This window comes from Eretmochelys imbricata, chromosome 10 (genome assembly GCF_965152235.1).
Source record: "Eretmochelys imbricata isolate rEreImb1 chromosome 10, rEreImb1.hap1, whole genome shotgun sequence".
In the NCBI taxonomy this organism is placed as follows: Eukaryota; Metazoa; Chordata; order Testudines; family Cheloniidae; genus Eretmochelys; species Eretmochelys imbricata.
The window spans coordinates 58,283,209-58,305,636 of record NC_135581.1 but is presented as its reverse complement, the minus strand read 5'-3'; the positions used below and the strand labels follow the sequence as shown (position 1 = coordinate 58,305,636).

The following is a 22,428-nucleotide window of genomic DNA, read 5'->3' as shown; positions in this document are numbered from 1 at the left end:
ACTTTGTCCCAAATTGGACTATTTTCTTCAATGAAGACTACTCATAGGCAAAAGTTCAGTGTACAGCTTTATGCTATTCACAAAGTCCAAAAATGCATTACAAAACCAGGAATAACTATGCCACTCCACTCTTAATATATTTCAAAAACCAAAAGAGATTTAATCTTAGCCAAAAATTAAATCTTTGGTTTGAGGTTAAATAAGAAAATTTGAGCAAGTCTAAGTAAAAATGAGAGGTAGTTACAACTCAGTGTGATTTACTCTGAACACTTACAATTAATTCACTTGCATTATAAAAGGTATCTTTAAAATATTTTAAGTTACATTCAAGTTACATAACATTCATATGCAGTGGTGTAGTACTTCAACCAATGCACTTGTATTTTGTTAAAATAAATGGAAAGTATTCTTAAGGTGAACAGCCTTAAATAAAAATTACTCACCTTCCATGTGCATGAAAATTTAGGTGCAGAAACTGGTCTTCATGCAACACTGCTCTTTTGGCACGCTGGTGTTTTTGGTGTAATGAATCCACATCATATGACAATCCTTCATAATGTTTAATGTATTTATTTAAAGGATTTCCATACTGGCCTGTGAAAAGAAAAAAAAAACAGTAATCTGAGTCTCAGCATTTCGAAAGTATCAGTGAATAGAACTTGATGTTTTTCTTTTGCACTCCTAAAAGAAAAACATACTTGTATTTTCATTCTGCAATGCTAGCATTACAGTTTCTACTCAAAATTGAAGGCTTACTTCTGCAAGCCAAAACATGGCTATTAAAAGCAAGTCTAAACGTGCAATGATACAAATATTCTTTCATGTGATAACTGTGCTTCCAAAGCAGTTTTCCATGCAAGCAAAAAAGGCTGAAGAAACATCCCTGAGGATTCAGCTTGAATTCAAGCCTCTTGGCCTATACATTTCCCTGCAGAAGGTTTTTGACTCCTGTTGAGTGCATGAGAAATTTGGAAGAGAAACCTGGCTAACCTGAGGATGGAAGGGAACTGGAGAGCTGGCCAGGAGCACTGGTATTTGAGAGCTTTGCCTGGATCTACATGTAGTGCAGACAGGGCCCAAAACAATGATTTTAAAGTTATGCTAGACATTGAGTACTTCTGCCTTAGTACAAGACTCACTGCAAGACTAGGTATCTGAATAGTCAACTGGCATTGATAAGCTAGTGAACTGACTTCTCTACCGCTGTGTAGACATCTGCCTGAAGACAAATTCTGGGTATGTGCTAAATTAGACTGCTAAAGCAACCTAACAGACAAAAGGATGGGAAGAAACAAAACAACGAAAACCAAAGGAAGGGACAGAGGATGTTAAATGGGAGGGGCATTAGAAACAGGAAAACAGGAACCCGGATGTCAAAGCTGATGGTGAGCAACCTGTGGAGTAGACAGGAGGGGCTTGGAGCAAACAGCATCTCTGTGACATTTCCCAAGTAAAACTTCAGAAAGAAAAGTGAATCTACAGGGGACTGAGGGTTGCTGCTACTAACTCAAAATGGATGAGTGACTCACGGGCTGGCTTTGTCTTGAAAATTTCTTCCTCCCACAAACCCTTATGAATGGGAGAGTGGTGGGGACTCATGCCCCGAATGGTGAATTCTATGTATTCAATGCTCTAGGCCATTACTTGTTTCCCTTCTATTTCGTATGTTTCATATTTTTAAATAAAAAGTGAGTAAGACTTCTACTTCTATTTTGGAAAGTGAATATGCAAAAGTGATAGTACAAAATAAATTTCACACGTGATCGTTTGAGACAAGATATTCTAATAAGTCCTGACATTCATTAAGTGTGTTCTAAGCAATTATTCTTCCTACACATAAGTATATTCACTATGTATAGTTTCCTTCAGTATCTGAAGCAACACAATCCGCATGTAAATTCTATGCATGAAGAATATTGTTTCAGAGTTAATAAGGCAAGCTAAAAGAAAGCTTTATGTAAACAACTAAAGAGGAAGTGATTCAATTGTTCAGACTGGGGACAAAAAGACAAGTAAAAGCTTAACTGTGGAAAGTAGTGTGGAGGAAGAATAGAAAAGAGGAACAAACTCAACAGGAGAGGAAGAGATGAGTTGATGAAGATCAGCTATAATATTTTTATATCTTGCAAAGCATTTTTAATTGGATATAAGGCACTTAAAGTGACTGAGCATGGTGATTTTGCTCCCTAAAGTGAAGGTTTTGGTTCAGAAATCTAAACCCTTAAGAATTCAAGGTGCTCATAAGAGGAAAAGCAATAAAAAGGTGGGTGCCCTCAAATTCCAGCAAATGAATGTAAACTTCAGGTGTTAAACAACTTTGAAGATCAGGCCAAAAGTTATTATACAGAATTCAAGAGAGTTTTGATGCCCCGTCATTGATGCATTCTTTGTTCGAATGGGACACTAAACTACTACAGCATGTTGAGGAAAATTAAAAACCAACTACCCTAATTAAAATAGGCCTTAAAACATTACACACATTTTGCATGCAGAACACACGAGTGTTTGCCATTGGTACTTTGTATGTAAATTTATATAGTTGGAGACAAGGAGGCCTTCAGTATTGTCATTAAACCCAAGCAGAAGAACAAAATGACCAATTTATAATCCTTCCTCTTGCAAATTCATAGAAATAGCTTCATCTGAAGCTGCTGTATTTGAAGAACACAATGAATTAGGCAGTCACGTGCATTAAGACAGCATTTTACATTTGAACATAGTTAATAATGTTGTTCAAATGTAAACACCAACTCTGCAGCAATGTACAAACACTAATTTGCAGTTAATTATGTGAAAGTCAAATGTTTTTTTAAATAAGCCAATAGTTCTAAAACAAAAAATGTCTTTAGTATAACTTTTGCCAACCAGACTTCTAGAAGAAATGTTCAAATAGTACCAATATTTATTACTCAAGCTTTGCTCAGTGACTTGCCAAATCTTCCCCACATCATTTGATAGGGTATACCCTATCAAAGGGACTTCAAAGATGGTTTGGAGAAATACTCTGGTTCTAAATGTGGCACTGTGATTTGGTATGAAATGGAAGTAATGACAAACAAGCAGATAAAAATGGAGCAAAAGCACCATCTTCACCTTCACTCAGGATTAAGTGGGAGTAAAAGGAATTTCAGATCATTTATTTTTAAAGTTAATACACACAGTTGTTGATATCCAAGTTAATGTACTGGAAGTAAGATATGCGGTCTTTTATTTCCAGTTTTCAACTCCAGATCTGATCACTATTTAGTTACCTATATGAAATGGACTGGTGATTTGAACATTTCCTTGTGCAAAAGTGTCCATATAAAAAAACTCCAAGGACAAAATTTCTATCTTGTTCTACTTCTGTTACTGTGGCACATTCACCATCTGCTTTTTTCTCCCTTATGATTTTTTTAATGTGCTCACCACACTTAAAACTGGTTGCTCATCTATTTGAGAATCATCTTTTCTATTCTCAAGGTTCTCCTCCTCGGAAACTCATTCTTCTGTTTCCTGTCCTTGATCTTCCAGAACTTGGCCTGGACCATCCCCTTTTCTCTAGAAATAAATTGTCAAATGGGATCTGGAGGATTTCACTATGGTAAAAATAAACATATCCAAGGAAAAATCAGATCCGTGAGTTTTCTCCAAATAATTAATTTAAGGGTAGGAGAAAATGTAGTTTTCCCAATGAGTAAGTAAGTAGTTTAATCCCAAACCAAGCCAATCCCCTGGATGCCAGGACTCTGTTGCTCAGCCCATCTCCCTGGCCAGCACAGCTCCACAGGGATTTCCCCAAACACCACTATCCCCTTTAAAGGTAGTTTTCCGACAGAGAAGGCTACTGAAGAATTAATGCAGCCCCCAAGACTTTACCTCTGTAACTTGTGGCATTTGCTGCCATTAGATAGCTACATGTTATGTTTAAATAAAATTTCATTTTTAAATTTAATTCATTTAATTTTCATTCACCTCCTTGTACTATGAGAAGATAAATAAGTGCTAGAGAAAGTCAATCTGAAGGCATTCTTATCTCTTATGTCACCTCATTCATTTCCTCATCACACTAATTTCAATCTTTAAAAATATCCTGGATTTTCCATACCTCCAGTAATTGTCCCCCATTTCTGAATCTGTTATACTTCTGGTATATTTTTTCTGGAGATGAAGTATTCAGAAATGAACTAAGTAGTCAAAGTAGAGGGTTTACCATTGATTTGCACCTCCCCTTATCTCCGTAGCCAAATTCAAGTGAGGATTCATCCTCCCAAAATGAGGACAATAGAGCAGAGGCCTCTGTGTATGTGCCAAGAGTGAGACAGTTACAAATTTAGATTCATTGTAAGTTGCTACCTTCAGTTTTTTTAGATTTTATATTCATGGTTTTAATCCAGGCCATTACTGTGATCGGATCACTTTCTATTGTAAAACAAATACACTAGCACTGCATTTGAATTTTCTTTTCCATTTCTGGCCCCCAAAGGAAATTATGCATGCTTTAACTATTGAAGCAAATACTGGTATACTATGCGTAGCTTAGAAGAAGAGCAAGGGTGAAGCAGTGAGCTTTACATTTGGACTGGAAGGAGGCAATGTTTACTCTACTAAGACATGGTTAGGCATGGCTTTTCAGAGAAATCACTCCATAGCTGTACATAACAGAAGTTCGGTTGGGACACCATCTTTATGATAGATTCATTTCAAGACTCTCACAGTTTTTACCCCCATATACAAGTTCTGCCCTGCTACTGCTGCAACAAGGGAACAATACTACACACTTCATCTTCCCTAAACACAAAAGTGTTCTCCATGACTAGCCAATCGCTGTATTTCATTTAGATTTACACAAGAAAAAATTCCCATGCAAAAAAAGTTAAATGCTCCATCAAAGGATGACCACCCAGCATTAAATTACATACAAGAAACAATTAACTCAGCCAACCAATATACTATTCAAAGCAACAGAACAGCCTCCTAAATCATAAGAACACTCAGTCTTTGCTCCAAACTATGTCAGATACGTGGCCCTTTATGCATGCTATCCACCAATACTATAAAGTAAAAATGGTTGATTATATTCTGGCTTATTTATTTGCTTTCATGTACAATTACATTTTAAAAAGAGAAACTAAGGACTAAGCAGACGTAATTTTTAGGAATACTCTGCAATTAAGTACTGCCGATTCTTCAGGCTCTTTGGCAGAGCAGTAATTACATTTGCCTAAGCATAATAAGTTTAAAAGGATTTAACTGGAATGAAGTCTAAAATATCAAAGAATTTTTTAACTCACAGTCATTTCATACCTGGCTCTTATTAATGTCACTTTATATAAAGGCCATCTTTTATTCTCCCAAGTCAAGCATTCAAAGGAACATAAACACGATCTATTTTCAGCCTACCCTGCCCAGATCTCTTATAAAAGTTCAAAGCATTTATGCTATAGTAGAGAAACAACACCTAACTTCCTGACAGTATAACAAAGTATTAAAGCTAGTTTCTGTTTTTGCTTAATTTGCTTTTAAATAGATTCACTAGAGAGGTGGAAATAACCTCAGAAGTGCATTCTATCCCATTTCATTCAGCCTGGTAAAACATTAAGTCCAGCAACAGAGAAACATCATTCTCTAATTTAAAGAATATTCAAAGGACCTGTTCAGCTATCAGGAAAATGGTTCAGCTACTTTGGAATGTGCATATTCTGCATGAAGATGAATAAATGGGTTAATAAGCTAATCAGGCTGGGATAGGAGAGACCTCTCTCTCTTTTTATTTTTTATATACACACAAAAGAGAGAAGGGTACCCATAAATTCCCTTAAAGATTAAGTGGACCTTCCAATAGCATAGGGGCGGGCAAATTTTTTGGCCAGAGGGCCACATTGGGTTTCCAAAATTGTATGGAGGGCCATTTAGAGGAGGCTAGGTCTCCCCAAACAGCCAGCTGTGTGTGGCCCGGCCCTCGCCTCCTATCTTACCTCCCTGCTTCTCGCCCCGTGACAGCTCCCCCAGGACTCCTGCCCCATCCAACTCCCCCGCCCCATCCCATGACGGCCCCCCCTGGGACTCCTACCCCATCCACCACCCCCTGCTCCCTGACAACCCCCGGACTCCCAACCCAACTGCCCCCTGCCGCCCCATCCAACCCCCCCCCTCATTCCTGACTTGCCCCCCCGGGACCCCTGTCCCATCCAACCACCCCTTCTCCCTGTCCACTGACAGCCTCCAGAACCCCTGCCCCTGACTGCCCCCCGCCGCCCCATCCAACGCCCCCTCTCCTTCCTGACTGTCCCCCTGCCCCCCAGGATCCCTGCCCTCTGACCCCCCCCCCCGACCCCTGACGACCACCCCGAACTCCCCTGCCCTCTATCCAACCCTCCCTGCCCCCTTACCGTGCTGCCTGGAGCACCGGTGGCTGGCAGCAATACAGCCGCACCGCTCAGAGCACCGGGCCAGGCTGCGGATCTGCAACTGCGCTGGACGGCCACCCAGAGCATTGCGCCGGCAATGCGGTGCACTGAGGCTGCAGGGGAAGGGGTCACAGCAGGGGAGGGGTTGGGGGCGAGCCTCCCGGGCCAGGAGCTCAGGGGCTAGGCAGGAGGGTCCTGCAGGCCACATGTGGCCCGCAGGCTGTAGTTTGCCCTCCTCTGCAATAGCAGGTATCAGAGCCCTAGTCTACGGGGGGGGTAGGAATTCACACACCCAAGTTTGTTTGCTGGTTTATTTGTAACATTTAAAAATATCAGGATAGGAGGGCCTCATGAAAATCATCTTTTTTAAGCTAACAACTCTTAAGAAGTTTCCTTCAGGAAGTCTCACCTAGAAAAATTTAGGGAAATGAATCATGGCAAGTAAAGTAACATGTAGACTGGCAGGCATACAGCTGATCTCCACTCCACTGCGCCAATTAGTAATTAAAATGAGGCTCACCAAGATACCTTTCTAAAAAGTGAGACCACGAAGACCATAAACTACTTTAAATTACATAACAATGAGTACTGAAAGTTAGACAAGGTCATGGGAAAATTCATAAACTTATCCAATTTTTTCAAATCAGAATGAGCAAGCGGAATCCACTCTTCAAATGAGTGCCAAAAGAGGTAGGAGCACATATATAGTAAAGAGTTAATTCAAGGAGCAGATTAGAGCTGTGAATTACTCCTTGACTTTACAGTTCTAATTTCATTAGGACATGGAAAACAAGTTTAAAAATAATTTCCCATCTTTTTGGTCCAGTAAAAAAGTTAGGAGGACATCTTTAGCACCTGGTTAGTAGGTGCTGGATGCTTTTTTGTCCAGACCCTGTGTCCAAGCACAAACACTTGATTACACTGTAAGAACTATGAAGCAGTAGGGAACACCTCACCAAGCTGGGTTCAATCTCCAGCAGACATTCCCATTCAGGGCGGGAGGCACCCCCCTGAAGCAGTTGTAGTGGCAGGAGGAGAGTGAGTACAGACCTCTAGAGATTTGGGAACCATCTTGAAAACCTTTTAGGAAAGAAAAGCATTGATGTCAGCAGGTACCTAGTCACTTTTCTTTATGAAAGGGAGCTATTTCTTTCTATGGAGCTAGCATAGAAGAGAGAGCACTCTGAGTTAACAAAAGTGGAACAGTTAAGCTGGAACAACTGTAGAGAAGATAAGGGTGTGAAAATCATTTGAAGAAGCTAGTAAAGCAGCAACAAAAACTAAAACAAAAACAAAACACAAAAAACCCACCACCAGGCTTTGTAAGCTTTTACAGTTTGCTTCCATGCTGGTATATTGTCTATCTAGATTATAAAGTCTGAAGAGTGGGATCTGTCTACATAAGGCTACGTTTTAGTCACAGGTATTTTTTTTTAGTAAAAGTCATGGACAGGTCACGGGAAGTAAACAAAAATTCACGGCTCATGACCTGTCCATGACTTTTACTATATACCCCTAAAACTTGGAAAGAGGGTCAAGTTTTGGGGAGGGGGTGGTCCCGCAGGTGCTGAGGGAGGTGGCCCAGGACCCCGCTGGTGCTCGGGGGAGGAAGAGTGGGCAGCAGTGTGTGGCCTGGGACCCTGCTGGTGCTGGGGGGACAGGGTGAGCAATGGCATGTGCCCAGGGACCCCCGCTAGTTTACACTAGACTACCCGGCTCCGCAGGGGGCAGCAGAGGGGCCAAGGCAGCAGAGGGGCCAAGCCCAGGGGGCTCCACGTGCTGCTCCTGCCAGAAGCACCGGCTGGGCAACTCCCATTGGCCAGGAACTGCAGCCAATAGGAGCTGCGGAGTTGGGGAGCCCCCTGCCCCTCTGCAGCCTAAGAACTGCAGGGCCATGCTAATGGGAGCCAGGGAGGCCCCCAGCCTGGTAAGCACCCCCCCACACCTCCCAACCCCTGGCCCCGAGCCCCCTCCCACACACCAAAACTGCTGCTGCTGGCCTGGGGCTGCCCACTCGGGCAGCCCCTGAGCCAGCCCTGGCCGCTGCAGAAGTCACAGAGGTCCCGGGAAGTCACAGAATCAGTGACTTCCATGACAGACTCGCAGCCATACTCATACACAATGTCAAGTATATTTAAAACACAGTTAGAGTAGGACACTTAAACTGACAGTCTAACATCCAGAAGTGGAAAGTACATAAATGGGACATCCCTAAACAAGCATTTAGAAAATGACCAGAGCTCAGAAAAAGTAAGTGGACATTAAAAAATAAACATGAATGGATTTCAAACACTCTGAAGCAACATCCTAACCTTTCATTTCAACTGGGCCAGGTTTTCACCCTTTGTTTTGCTATGGTGAGAGGAAAAAAAATATTGCCATTAATTTTGTCTGTAGGTTCAAAATATAGACAGGTGGTAATTGTGCCTCTGGGCCTTTTTCACAAAAATATACTTTAAAATACCAGTTTCCTGAAGTACTACAAAACTGATTGAACAGAAATGCAAGCAATTTTTCCTTTATATAAAAAAGTACATGTCATAAAACAGTATAAATAATGCAGCATTAGGAGTTGCTTAAAGGCACTTTAAAATATGCAGTCAACTAATATGAAGCTACATGACAGGTCTTGCAACTAAAATACCACAATTCTGTAACTTCTCCCTTAAATTAAATACTACACCAACTGATATCAGAAACTTACATCTAATCAGCGTGATTTCAAAATATTGAACACTATCTTGACTTATTGTATACTAAAAGCCATTTATGTTTTCAGCTAAATATGTTCTCTAATTCAGAAGTTACTACGGTATTTTGGTTTCTCTCAAAATAAATACATACAAGTTCTTAGCTAAGCTGACATAAAAGTGCTCCCAGTTACCCCACTGTTAGTATAAAAGTGCCAACAGAATAACTGGGCACTCATGTCCCATTTACTTTCCCCTACCACAGTGGTAAGTCAATTATTTTTTGTCAAGGTCCAGTCAAGGTCCAGACGCCAGAGAAAATAAACAATAATGACAATAAATAATAAGTAAATAAAAAGATTTTGGGGTGCTTTCAAAAGTGTGTGGCAGTCCAGATTTGGCCCCAGTCTGCCTATATACTACCCTTGCCTTACCGTTTGTTCTACAGAATACCATTTTCTGACAAAGATCTGAAAATTTACTGTTAACTATCTGACCCAAAAGGGGTGGTGGTAAAAAAATGAATTAAAGAGCACAAGCATCTACTCTAGACAAGCTTCCCTTTAAAAAAAAAAGTTTAAAATACAAATGGACATACGGCCAGGGAATCAAGTAGGAAATACCCATATCAAAACTCCAATAGTGCACAAGCAATAAAATCTCACAGCAGTCATTTGTAAATGGTTCATAAGCTCCTCTGAAGCTCACATTACTCAACGCCTGAATCTCCCCAAAATTTTGGGGAGCAGACTTCATAAGCAATTGCTTTGATGCACACAGGAAAATTCAAAGCATATCTTCCTATTATCACTGTTGCACATTTAATAAGAAGGTAACTGCAGACTGCCTGCTCAGTGGTAAGAGTTTATCTCCATTTCTCTGTGAAATTAAAGCAACAAGAAGGGCAGAAGAAAAGCACCTCTAATTCCTTTCCCTCCTCTCAGCAGTTGGAAAACTGTGGGGACAGGAGAAAAGAGTACAGTAATGGAGATCTCCCCAAGTAATGGAGAACTCCCCAAGAGGACTGGAGGGGGAGAAGTAGGTAGATAGATAACTGCATAATTCTGCCTCCTGAAGACGTCTTGTATGATTCACACTGCTGGATTTTTACCTGGGAAGACACTCAAAACTGTCCAAGCTCAAAGGTTTTCGGTCTCTAAGGGCATGTCTACTTGGGGACAAAATCAACGAGAGGTGAGAAATCTATGTGCATAAAGTAGCCCCTGCACATTCAGGAGTGAACAGCAGGGGGAGGGGTTTTAATGAGCTTTAATTTACCTTACATCTTGTGAGGGTTTCGGCAGGTCTATACTTAAACCACTGCAGTGGCTGTGCCGCTGTAGCGCTTCAGTGAAGACGCTACTATGCCAACAGGAGAGATCTCTCGTTGTCATAATCCATCTCTGTGAGAGACGGTAGCTATGTTGACGGGAGAAGCCCGCTGATGGGGGTAAGGTCAGTATAACTGGATCATACAAGGGTGTGGGTTTTTCACACCGAGTGACTTAGTTATACCAGTGTAAGTCTGTAGTGTAGGCCTGACCTTTGTCTAAACAGTGAGGTGATGAGCTCTATTGGAAGGGTGATTTCTAAAGCACACAAATGTGTTGTGCATTAATTGGTCTGTGTAGTGTGCTGGTGCAATCTCAAGCACTTTAGAAACCACACTCCCATAGTGTGCATTGATGTACAATGTAGACATACCCTAAGAACCCACAGTAGTGGGCAAAAGAATGAATTGCTTGTCTTTTGGGGACTGCATGTTACCACATAGCTTAAACCACCTTTTGGAACATTTCACTCAGTTTATGATTTAGCAGTCAGCAGAGACTGCCTAAAGAAAAATAAGCCAAAGTGAAAGGATTGCAAAGTTAAGAGAAGACTAAAGAAGTGTAAAGACAAAATAAAACAACCTTCAGGAAGGTTCCCTCCAAGACAGTGGAAGTGGATGAGTGAGAATCCTAGTAAATGAGATCTTCAGAAAAGTAGTAACTATCCCTAACACAAAATACCAACTGGGCACAATTCTCACTGCTGAAGAATAAGTAGTTTGAAGGATGTCTCAAAAGAAAAGACGAAAACTATCAAGAGCAAGACCAGCAATGAACAAAGTTTTAAAAACAAGAGAAAGGGAAGATACTTCTCAAAAGCATCAGGCTTAAGACTTTGAAAGCCTGTGGAGAGCATCTAAAGAACAAGAAAAGGGAAAGTGTGGCCAACTCAAAAAAGTACATCCTAAAATAAACTCTGGGGAAGAGAAACGTTTTTGGATTCTTACTTTAGAAAGAGGTTCTCCAACCCTGAGAATCCAAAGTGGAATTCCTTCTAGAGACAATCCCAGTAATGGTGATTTATAAACATATGTATCTGCCTTTCATATGCCCAATGAATACAGCCCTGAGTAAGTCAGTAGAAGCTGTTCAGTGTCACATCAAATGAGCCTTGACACATAGCCTTACACAGTTAGGCCACGCAGGTCATTACCATTCGCAATTCAGTAGGATAGTCATTTGGACACAGTCACCTTAGCAACAGTATTGCCCAGGGAACTCATAGGAAATTAAATGAATTTGGTGATTTTCTAAGGGTGGTCAGACTGCTTCAAGTAGAACTCTTATTTTTTTCCCTTTGATCAAACATGTGAAGAAGATGTACACTCTGCGAAAATGTTTCCAAAACCATATGTTCATTAAAGTGACTCCAAAACGGAATGAAGGCCAAGCACCAAGCCTGAAATCTCTGAAGTGCTTGAAACTCAAAAGGCAAAGCGTAGTCACAGAAATTAAGTTCTTATGTATCTGGAGGTCAACATTCCATCAGTACTTCAGAACCAGCAGCAGTGAAAGAGCAAAGTCAAAGTAAAATGAATATTTGAAAGAAACAGGCCACAGTGAAAGGAAGAGGAACACTACAGAGTTTACCTGAAGTAGGCTGAAAAGACAATAGTACCAAATGGAGAGAGTGCTTCTGCAGAGAGCCCCTTGTTGGCTATGCTCGAGGAACTGACTACAGATAAGAGTCCTATGGCACACAAGCAATAGAGGGAGGGAGCTCTCTTCTACCTGCTACATCTGTGGTTAAGGAACAAAAAAGGTTAAGAATTTCAGTTCTACCAGTTTCTACTAGGAAACAGGCACCCAGGAGTGAGAATCCCAAAGAGGATCTCTTTAATTACAAAAAAAAAAAAAAAAAAGAGCTCTCCTTGCATCAGCTGGAAGATCATTTGAGAGCTTTACATTAATCATACATCTAATAGTCAAAAGCTGTTGCCCCATCCACCAGGGTCCAAGGACAGGATCCGGAAGAATCCCAGTTTCTTCCTCCTTTTGAGCAGAATGACTTCTCACTTGACCTTACTTCCTCATGCTTAGTGTTCCCTTACACTAACGTATTTGTATCTAGCTCTGGTTACTCTAGCTAGAAGCTGTCTGGTAAATGAAACAAAATGAAGGAATAGGGAAACTTAGACCCCTGAACACACCATCTATCACCCCCCACTTCAAACAGTGGAGTAGCAACATATTTTCAGTAGGGCTGTCAAGCTATTAAAAAAATAGTGTGATTAATCGCACGATTAAAAAATTAATCACGTTGTTAAATAATGGAATACCGTTTATTTAAAATATTTTTGGGTGTTTTCTACATTTTCAAATATATTGATTTCAATTACAAACACAGAATATAAAGTGTACAGTGCTCACTTATTTATTTTTGAACACAAATATTTGCACTGAAATACTTTTTTTTTGTTTTTTTACAATTCACCTCATACAAGTACAGGTGCAATCTCCACCATGAACGTTAAACTTACAAATATAGAATTATGTACAAAAAATAACTGCATTGAAAAATAAAACAAAGTTCACTCAGTCCTACTTCAGCCAATTGCTCAGACAAACAAACTTGGTTACCATTTGCAGGAGATAATGCTGTACGCTTTTTGTTTACAATGTCACCTGAAAGTGAGAATAGGCATTTGCATGGCACTGTTGTAGCCGGTGTTGCAAGATACTGATGTGCCTGATGCGCTAAAGATTCATAAATCCCTTCATCTTCATCCACCATTCCAGAGGACATGCTTCCATGCTGATGATGGGTTCTGCTTGATAACAATCCAAAGCAAAGTGGCCTGATGCCTGTTCATTTTAGTCATCTGAATCAGATGCCACCAGGAGAAGGCTGATTTTCTCTTTTGGTGGTTCAGGTTCTGTAGTTTCCGCATCAGAGTGTTGCTCTTTTAAGACTTCTGAAAGCATGTTCCATACCTCGTCCCTCTCAGATTTTGGAAGGTACTTCTGATTCTTAAACCTTGGGTTGAGTGCGGTAGCTATTTTTAGAAATCTCACATTGGTATCATCTTTGCATTTTGTCAAATCTACTGTAAAAGTGTTCTTAAAACAAAGATGTGCTGGGTCATCATCCGAGACTGCTATAACATGAAATATATAGCAGAATGTGGGTAAAACAGAGGCGAAGACATACAGTTCTCCCCCAAAGAGTTCAGTCATAAATTTAATTAGTGCATTATTTTTTAACTAGCATCATCAGCATGGAAGCGTATCACCTGGAATGGTGGCTGAAGCGTGAAGGGACATACAAATGTTTAGTATATCTTATCTTTAGTATGTTGTAAGTACCTTGCAACCTGGCTACAAAAGTGCCACGCAAAGGCCTGTTCTCACTTTCAGGTGACATTGTAAATAAGAAGCAGGCAGCAGCATCGCTTGTAAATGTAAACAAACTTGTTTGTCTTAGTGATTGGCAGAATAAGAAGTAGGACTGATTAGACTTGTAGGCTCTAAATTTTAGATTGCTCTCAAAAGCAAAAGAGTTATGTAACAAACAAAAACCAACATTTGTAAGTTGCACTTTCATGACAAAGATTGCTCTGTAGTACTTGTATGAGATGAATTGAAAAATATTATTTCATTTATCATTTTTACAGTGCAAATGTTTGTAATAAAAATATAAAGTTAGCACTGTACACTTTGTATTCTGTGTTGAAATAGAAATCAGTGTATTTGAACATGTAGAAAAACCATCCAAAATATTTAATACATTTCAATTGGTATTCTATTGTTTAATAGAAATTAATTTTTTTAATCATAATAAATTTTTTTTAGTTAATCGCGTGAGTTAACTGCAATTAACTGACAGCCCGAGTTTTCAGCAAGAAAAGTGGGGAAAGAACTACTTTGGAGATATCATATGCCTTCTTACAAACACTAGTTTATAGAAGATGTTTTGCAGCAAGACTTCCTTTGGATATATCTAGATGTGGTTTAAGAAGTTTGCTATTCTGGATTGTAGTAGAGAAGCTGCATTTTGGTACACCATATAAATGTATCTGTGTTTTTACCTTTGTCAATTCACTTTTTACATAGTTCTTTAACACTTGCCTGTATTTTCTTGATTTGTTTTGTATCCTTCTCTTTAAGATTACTCTGCCTATTTAAATCTGTAATTATGTGGCTCATTTCCCCTTTAGTTATTGTATATGAGCTAAATAAATTTGGGTTACGTCTTCACTAGAAATGCACTGCTATAGCACTTCAGCATAGACGCTTACTAAAGCGACAGGAGTTACCCATCAGTGTAAGTAATCTACCTCCATGAGAGACAGTAGTTAGGTCAACAGAAGACTTCTGCTGTTGATGTAACATGGTCTACCATCAGTGGTTACATCAGCTTAACTACCTTGCTCAAGCGTGTGGTTTAGGGGGAGATGTTTGTTTTTTGATTTTTTAAACACCCCTGAGCGATGTAGCTGATCAACCTAACTTTTTAGTGTAGCCCTGGCCTTGGTCCCACCACCCGGAAGTCTTTGACAACACTGACAATACAATATTCTTTAACAAGCAGTAAGCTTCAGGAATTCATGAAGACTCCGGTTCTACGTTTCATTAAGAAAGTTTTGCATTGTAAAACTAGCATTTGCATCATGTAATTTATGCCAGTTCAGCTCAGTATGGTCCAATAGTTACAAATAATGGCTGAAAACAAGGAAGAGCCACTGACTCATAGTATGACCTAAAGCAATGTATAACCCTCTGTGACACATGGTTAGAAATGCTTAAACAGCTTGTAGGCTGAATGACCCAAAGCCTACCTTTAAAAGTCATGCTAGAAAGGTATGCGAATGATAATTAGGGCCATTCGTGCTAAACAGACTAGAACGTTGAAATGCAAATCTATATTGTTAGAATTGTGTGCATCTTAGATGCTACCTGTAAACAGACAGTCCCTGTCAATATAACTATTGATTCAGAGATCAAAAGGGAATATTAAAATTTAGATTAACCTTGGGTAAAATAATGTCATTGTCTATGTCTCTGAAGTTAGTACTAGACCGCCTAATGGACAAATTGCCCTATGTTAATTTGTGTAACTAATTAATGGTGGTGCTTAGAAAGCAAAAAGTTACACCAAAAGCCTATTGTTTAACCACTTGACCAAGCAGTACTGGATGCTAGAACACTGTATAAAAAGACCCTTGGGTCCTGCTCATCTCAGATCTGCTTAAGCTTCATGGGGGAAGTTTGAGTCATAAGACTGAGATCCCAGTTATGCTGGTACACCCTGAATATGATATTGGGACACTGGACTATAACCTATGAGCTATTTCTGAAAGAACACTTTGCAACCAGAAACCTCACCATCTCTGCGACGAATCTGAACCTCAAAGAATTGAGCTCATGTCTGTATGTATATTGCTCTTTTAACCATGCTCTCTTTTGCTTTTTAATAAATTTTAGTTTAGTTAATAATAATTAGCTATAGTGTGTATTTGGGTAAGATCTGGAACATTCAATAACCTGGGAGGCAATGCATCTGATCCTTTGGGCTTGGTAGAACCTTTTCTTTTATATGATTAAATAAGATTCACAGGAATCTGCATCATATTTGACTTGGGTACCTGGATGTAATAAAGAAGCTGTTTTGTACTGGCTTGGTAAATTTAAGTATTGGAATATCCACCAGCTTTATGGGGACTGTCTGCCCCAATCTTTGCAGTTCACCCTAATTGAGTGACCACAGCTGGTCCCCACAGGGACCCCAGTCACACACACTTATACTTCAGTCAGCCTATTTGTGAAGTTGAACTCAAAAATAAATAAATCAGTAATTCACTGAATGACAGCTGTACTTCAGATTAAACTTTTGGGTAAATAAATCACAAAATAAATACAAATTATTCAAGTAAAAATACTATTTTAAGATAAATTGCCACACCAGACTATCCCTTGGAAAACATATTCAGTATTGAAATCAAAGATTTGCTTTGAGTAAAGGCCTGACGATGGTTTCTATCAAATCTAGTCTCTCTAAGATACTCCGTCAGACATCTTTAGTACGGTAGTGAAAGAAAACCCAAAACTGAAAGAGAACCACATTCTACATATCAGCCAGTCTCTAGAGCAGTGGCTGTCAACCTTTCCAGACTACTGAACCCCTTTCAAGAATCTGAATTGTCTTGTGTACCTCCAAGTTTCACCTCACTTAAAAACTTACAAAAATCAGACAAAAATACAAAAGGTGTCACAGCACACTATTACTGAAAAATTGCTTACTTTCTCATTTTACCATATAATAATCAAATAAATTGGAATATAAATATTGTGCTTACATTTAAGTTTATAGTATACAGAGCAGCATAAATAATTGTTTATGAAATTTTAGTTGTACTGATTTCATTAGTGTTTTTTATGTAGCCTGTTGTAAAACTAGGCAAATATCTAGATGAGTTGATGTAGCCCTGGAAGACTTCTGAGTACCCCCAGGGGTACGCATACCCCTGGTTAAGAACCACTGCTCTAGAGTATGTTCCTATCAAATATTAACTCTCCTTGACCCAACATTTAGTCCAATCATGAGCATGATGTGCGCTCACACAGGACTTCAAGACTAGAAAATTTCTAGCTTGTATCTGGTCTTCTATTGTAGAGTGAAATTTGAACAGATTAAAAATATATCAGTGAAGAAAATCATGAACCTTCAATAATTTGAGACTTTCATCATGTAATGAATTTACAAGGAACCATTTGTACCTCAGGTAACAATGGTATGCTTACAAACAGAGATTAAGCACTTGTTTCCCCAAGCACACTTCAGATGAGTCACCTTTTTTTCAAGAAAAACAAGACTGAGTTATTTAAGGTTCTTCTGAAAGAAAAATATTTAAAGAAATCAAATTTTAGATGCCACTAAACTGAAAGAACCATCTTGTACTAGCCAACAACTGACATCAGATTTGATTTTCTGAGTAAATCAATGTTTTCAAATTTTTATCACTTTGCATTTATCACTGCTGTTAACAGTGGTATGATGGTACTTCACTTTTAAAATAAGTGGTAATGAACAAAAAGGCAAGAAAGTTCACCTCTCTTCTGAATTTATGCTGATGTTAATATTTACTGGAAGTCTCCTTCACTAGTTACTACAAGATCAACAGAAGTGAAACCTGAGGACAACAAGGAGTCCCCTGGGCAAGTGATTTCCCTTCCGCAGAACCTAGGCTCTCTTAAAAAAAAAGACAAAACAAAACAAAACTTCTACAACTTAACAGTTCCAAAAACCTTTCAAATATCAACTGCAAGTAAACAAATAATGTACTGTTTTCCTCAGTCTTAAAACAAGACTCTCTCAGTGCCTCTGCTGATCAGAGAGTGAGCGAGCAAAAGTTACCAGTGTTAGTTTTCCTTATTTATTTGTGACCATTTGGGGAGCAGTGAAAATAATTAGGTCAGTATCACTCTGTTACTGATTAGGAAAGTTATGAGCAAAGGCACACATTTGAGCCATTCACGGGGGAGCACACTTAATGGTGGCTGCTGGAGGGAGTAGAAAACAGCCTCTCTCACACCCCCAGCAGCAAAAAAAGAGGGAGAACAACTGATCTAACTAGAGCAGCCCCCAAGGAACTGAGGTGAAGTAAAGGAGCAGAATTCCCACCCACTTTCATAACAGCCAAGAAGCTCTGGAATGAGTGAGCAACAAAGAATGCTCTTCTCTGTTCCAGCAGAGATAGGGGAAACTGCTTCATATTTATCCGATTTCAGACAGTGTGAAAACTGAAACCCTGAAGTCAGGTCCTGGGACAGCCCCTTGTCAAAATTTTCAGCACCTCTTTTCCAGCAGATGGGGCGGGTGGGAGAGGGGAAGAAGATTGGTGTGTTCTTGGTATATTGCCCCTATTCTAGTCCATCTGTGGCAGGTCTTTGTCTAACCTGTTCTTAAAAAACTCCAACAGATTCCACAACCTCTGTAGGTAATTTCTTCCAATGCTTACCTATCCTTACAGTTGGGAAGTTTTTCCTAATAACCTAAGTCTCTGTTGCTGCAATCATAGAATCATAATATCAGGGTTGGAAGAGACCTCAGGAGATCATCTAGACCAACCCCCTGCTCAAAGCAGGACCAATCCCCAACTAAATCACCCCAGCCAGGGCTTTGTCATGCCTGACCTTAAAAACCTCTAAGGAAAGAGATTCCACCACCTCCCTAGGTAACCCATTGCAGTGCTTCACCACCATTAAGTTTTTCTTAATCTCCAACCTAAACCTCCCCCACTGCAACTTGAGACCAATACTCCTCGTTCTGTCATCTGGTGCCACTGTAAACAGTCTAGATCCATCCTCTTTGGAATCCCCTTTCAGGTAGTTGAAAGCAGCTATCAAATCCCTCCTCATTCTTCTCTTCTGGAGACTAAATAATCCCAGCTCCCTCAGCCTCTCCTCATAAATCATGTGCTCCAGCCTCCTAATCATTTTTGTTGCCCTCCGCTGGATGTTTTCCAGTTTTTCCACAACCTTCTTGTAGTGTGGGGCCCAAAACTGGACACAGTACTCCAGATGAGGCCTCACCAATGCCAAATAGAGGGGAATGATCTGCTGGCAATGCTCCTACTTATACAGCCCAAAATGCTGTTAGCCTTCTTGGCAACAAGGGCACACTATTGACTCATCCAGCTTCCCATCCACTGTAACCCCTAGGTCCTTTTCTGCAGAACTGCTGCCTAGCCACTCGGTCCCTAGTCTGTAGCAGTGCATAGGATGCTTCCATCCTAAGGGCAGGACTCTGCACTTGTCCTTGTTGAACCTCATCAGATTTCTTTTGGCCCAATCCTTTAATTTGTTTAGGTCCCTCTGTAACCTATCCCTACCTGCCAGCGTACCTACCACTCCTCCAAGTTTAGTGTCACCTGCAAACTTGCTGAGGGTGTAATCCATGCCATCCTCCAGATGGTTAATGAAAATATTGAACAAAACTGGCTCCAGGACTGACCCTTGGGGCACTCTGCTTGATACCGGCTGCCAACTAGATATGGAACCATTGATCACTACCCGTTGAGCCTGATGATCTAGCCAGATTTCTATCGACCTTATAGTCCATTCATCCAGCCCATACTGCTTTAACTTGCTGGCGAGAATACTGTGGGAGACCGTTATCAAAAGCTTTGCTAAAGTCAAGGAATAATACATTCACTGCTTTCCCCTCATCCACGGAGCCAGTTATCCCATCACAAAAGGCAATTAGGTTAGTCAGGCATGACTTGCCCTTGGTGAATCTATGCTGACTGTTCCTGATCACTTTCCTCTCCTCTAAGTGCTTCAGAATTGATTCTTTGAGGACCTGCTCCATGATTTTTCCAGGGAATAAGGGAAGGCTGACTGGCCTGTAGTTCCTTGGATCCTCCTCCTTCCCTTTTTTAAAGATGGGCACTACATTAGCCTTTTTTCCCCCCCCATCATCTGGGACCTCCCCCAATCACCATGAGTTTTCAAAGATAATGGCCAATGACTCTGCAATCACATCATCCAACTCCTTTAGCACCCTCGGATGCAGTTTATCCAGCCCCATGGACTTGTGCTCATCCAGCTTTTCTAAATAGTCCTGAACACTTCTTTCTCCATACAGGGCTAGTCACCTCCTCCCCATACTGCGCTGCCCAGTGCGGTAGTCTGGGAGCTGACCTTGTTTGTGAAGACAGAGGCAAAAAAAAGCATTGAGTACATCAGCTTTTTCCACATACTCTGTCACCATAACTTCTTGTGCTGTCCTCAGTGCATATGGAAAACAAATGGTCACCCTCCTTGTTATAAACAAACGTTTACACACTGAAAGATTTATGTGCCCTCTTAGTCTTCGCTTCTTTAGACTGAAAGAATTTTTTGAAATCTTTCCTCTCTGGTCATGTTTTCTAGTTCTTTAATCATTTTTGTTGCTTTCCTCTGGACTTTATTCAACTTCTCCACATCTTTCCTGAAGTGCGATCCCCAGAACTGGACAGTACTCCAGAAGCCTTATCAGTGCTGAATAGAGTGGAAGAATTACTTCTTGTCTCGCTTACAATACTGTAGCTCCAATGAGAGCCATCCAGAATGATGTTCGCTTTTTTGTGACAGTATTACACTATTGACTCATTTAATTTGTGATCCACCATAACCCCCAGATCCTTTTCTGCAGCATGCGGTGCTTAAAGTCCATCTCTGGCACAGTGGCTATTTTGTGATAAAATAGCAAGAATAATCAGCCTTAGGAGTTCTTGCAATAACTGTTGGTTCTGCTAGGCAGCAACGCAGACTTTGCTAAACCCTCATCAGTTACTTCCGTATAGTGACCTATCAGGAACCAATATTGTTATTTCTCCCCACAAAAAGTAGACACTGAAAGTTTTAGGTATTTTCACTGCAGTTACACATTCCCTTTTTTGCATTTCAGCAGTGTGTTCCTAGATAGGTTAGTTGTGGAAGGATCTTCTCTTGCTGTATTAGGAAACAGCCATTGCCACTTTAGAGGGGCTCATGTTACCCTATTCCCATGAAAGGATGCAGCAGCACTATCTGTGGCATATGCCTTTTTATATGTAGCTTTCCTAGAATGGGTTTCAATCTTCGATTACTCTGTACCAAATAAATAGAGCCCTGTGCAGATAGAAATCAGCATCCACTGAACCGTAGAGCCACAAGGACCAGAACATGGGACCAGCGCTCCCAGGAGCCAGAGCCCCATGCTGGCGGCTCCTCCAGTGCAAGTGTACCACCCCAAGCCCTGCCCCCAGCCCTGTCCTCCAGCACAGCTGTACAGACCACAGACAGGAGACGCAGCCACACAGACAGTGCATGGAAGAGATGGGTGCTGTACACCAGCATGGGAGGAGCTGCGGGTACAGGGCACTGGCTCCTGAAAGCAGCAGCCCCACGTTCTGCTCCTTTCGCCACTGTGGTTCCAAGGAGAGCCCTATAGTTCAGCGGATACCGATTTCTATCCATGGATAAATGATCTGTATCTGCTAAGGGCTCTACAAATAAACATCAAGGCTTCACGCTGCATGATGCTACCTTACATTTTCAGAAACACACAAAGTTAACATTAATATTACAATAGTGCCCAAAGGGCCCAATCAGGATTGGACCCCCATTGTGACAGGTGTTACACCAACACAGGAAGATGCGGTCCCTGCACTGCAGAGTGTGCAGTCTAATTTAAGACAAGACACAGAAGGGAAGGAGAAAGACAAGAAGATTAATCATTGTAAGTACACATGGTTACACTGGTGTGTGGGTGTTCTGCATTGTTTGGGAACCTAAAAAAAATAAAAATCAGTACTTCTGCTTATTTTTTCCCCAAAGACTTTGAAATGTTTGAGAGTTATGCTGAGGAATGCAAATGGTCACAAGCTAACAGTGGAAGCAGCACAATTGTCTAATGATTTTCCCCATTCAAAAAAATGTATCAGGTAACCCAAAATGTAGGACATAACTTGGCAGCCCGTAACTTCTCAAAGACAAAACAAAGAACAGTTACTTTCCTTACAGTAAGTGTCGTTCTTTCAGCTGTACTGTCTACAGATTCCACTCTGGCCCATGCACACAAGATCAGAATCTTTTTGAATAGCAGTGTCCACTGGAGCCCTGCCTGCGTCCTCGGTGCTCTTACCACCTGTGCTTATAGCCAAGGACATAAAGAATGGAGTAGGTTCAAGTGTCACTCAGTTCCCTCGCCAATATGGAATCCCATCAGCACAGGGCTCCAAATTAGCAGGGAAGGCAGTTGGGTCATGGAATCTGTGTGGACAAGACCTCTTGAAGAATCCGATGAAGTGAGCTGTAGTTCATGGAAGCTTATGCTCAAATAGATTTGTTAGTCTCAAAGGTGCTACAAGTCCTCCTTTTCTTGAAGAATCAGTTACTGAAAGACAAACATTCTTTGACCATACAGAGATTCCACATGTGGTGACTATCAAGTAGCTATTTAGTTGCTTGGACAGTGGTACAAAGAGTTCTATTTGAATAGCTATTGCAGGACAGCCTTACTAACACCATCATCCGATCTGGAAGCCTGCACTA

General features: G+C 40.6%; 1 protein-coding gene across 1 annotated transcript in view; it reads right to left on the bottom strand.

Moving 5' to 3' along the window:
- ADAM10 (ADAM metallopeptidase domain 10) overlaps positions 1–22,428 on the bottom strand; it is a 126,119-nt gene that overhangs the window by 86,994 nt on the left and 16,697 nt on the right. The window contains exon 2 of the mRNA XM_077828107.1: positions 444–594. Coding sequence (XP_077684233.1) covers positions 444–594 — 151 coding nt within the window. The remainder of the gene's footprint in view (positions 1–443; positions 595–22,428) is intronic.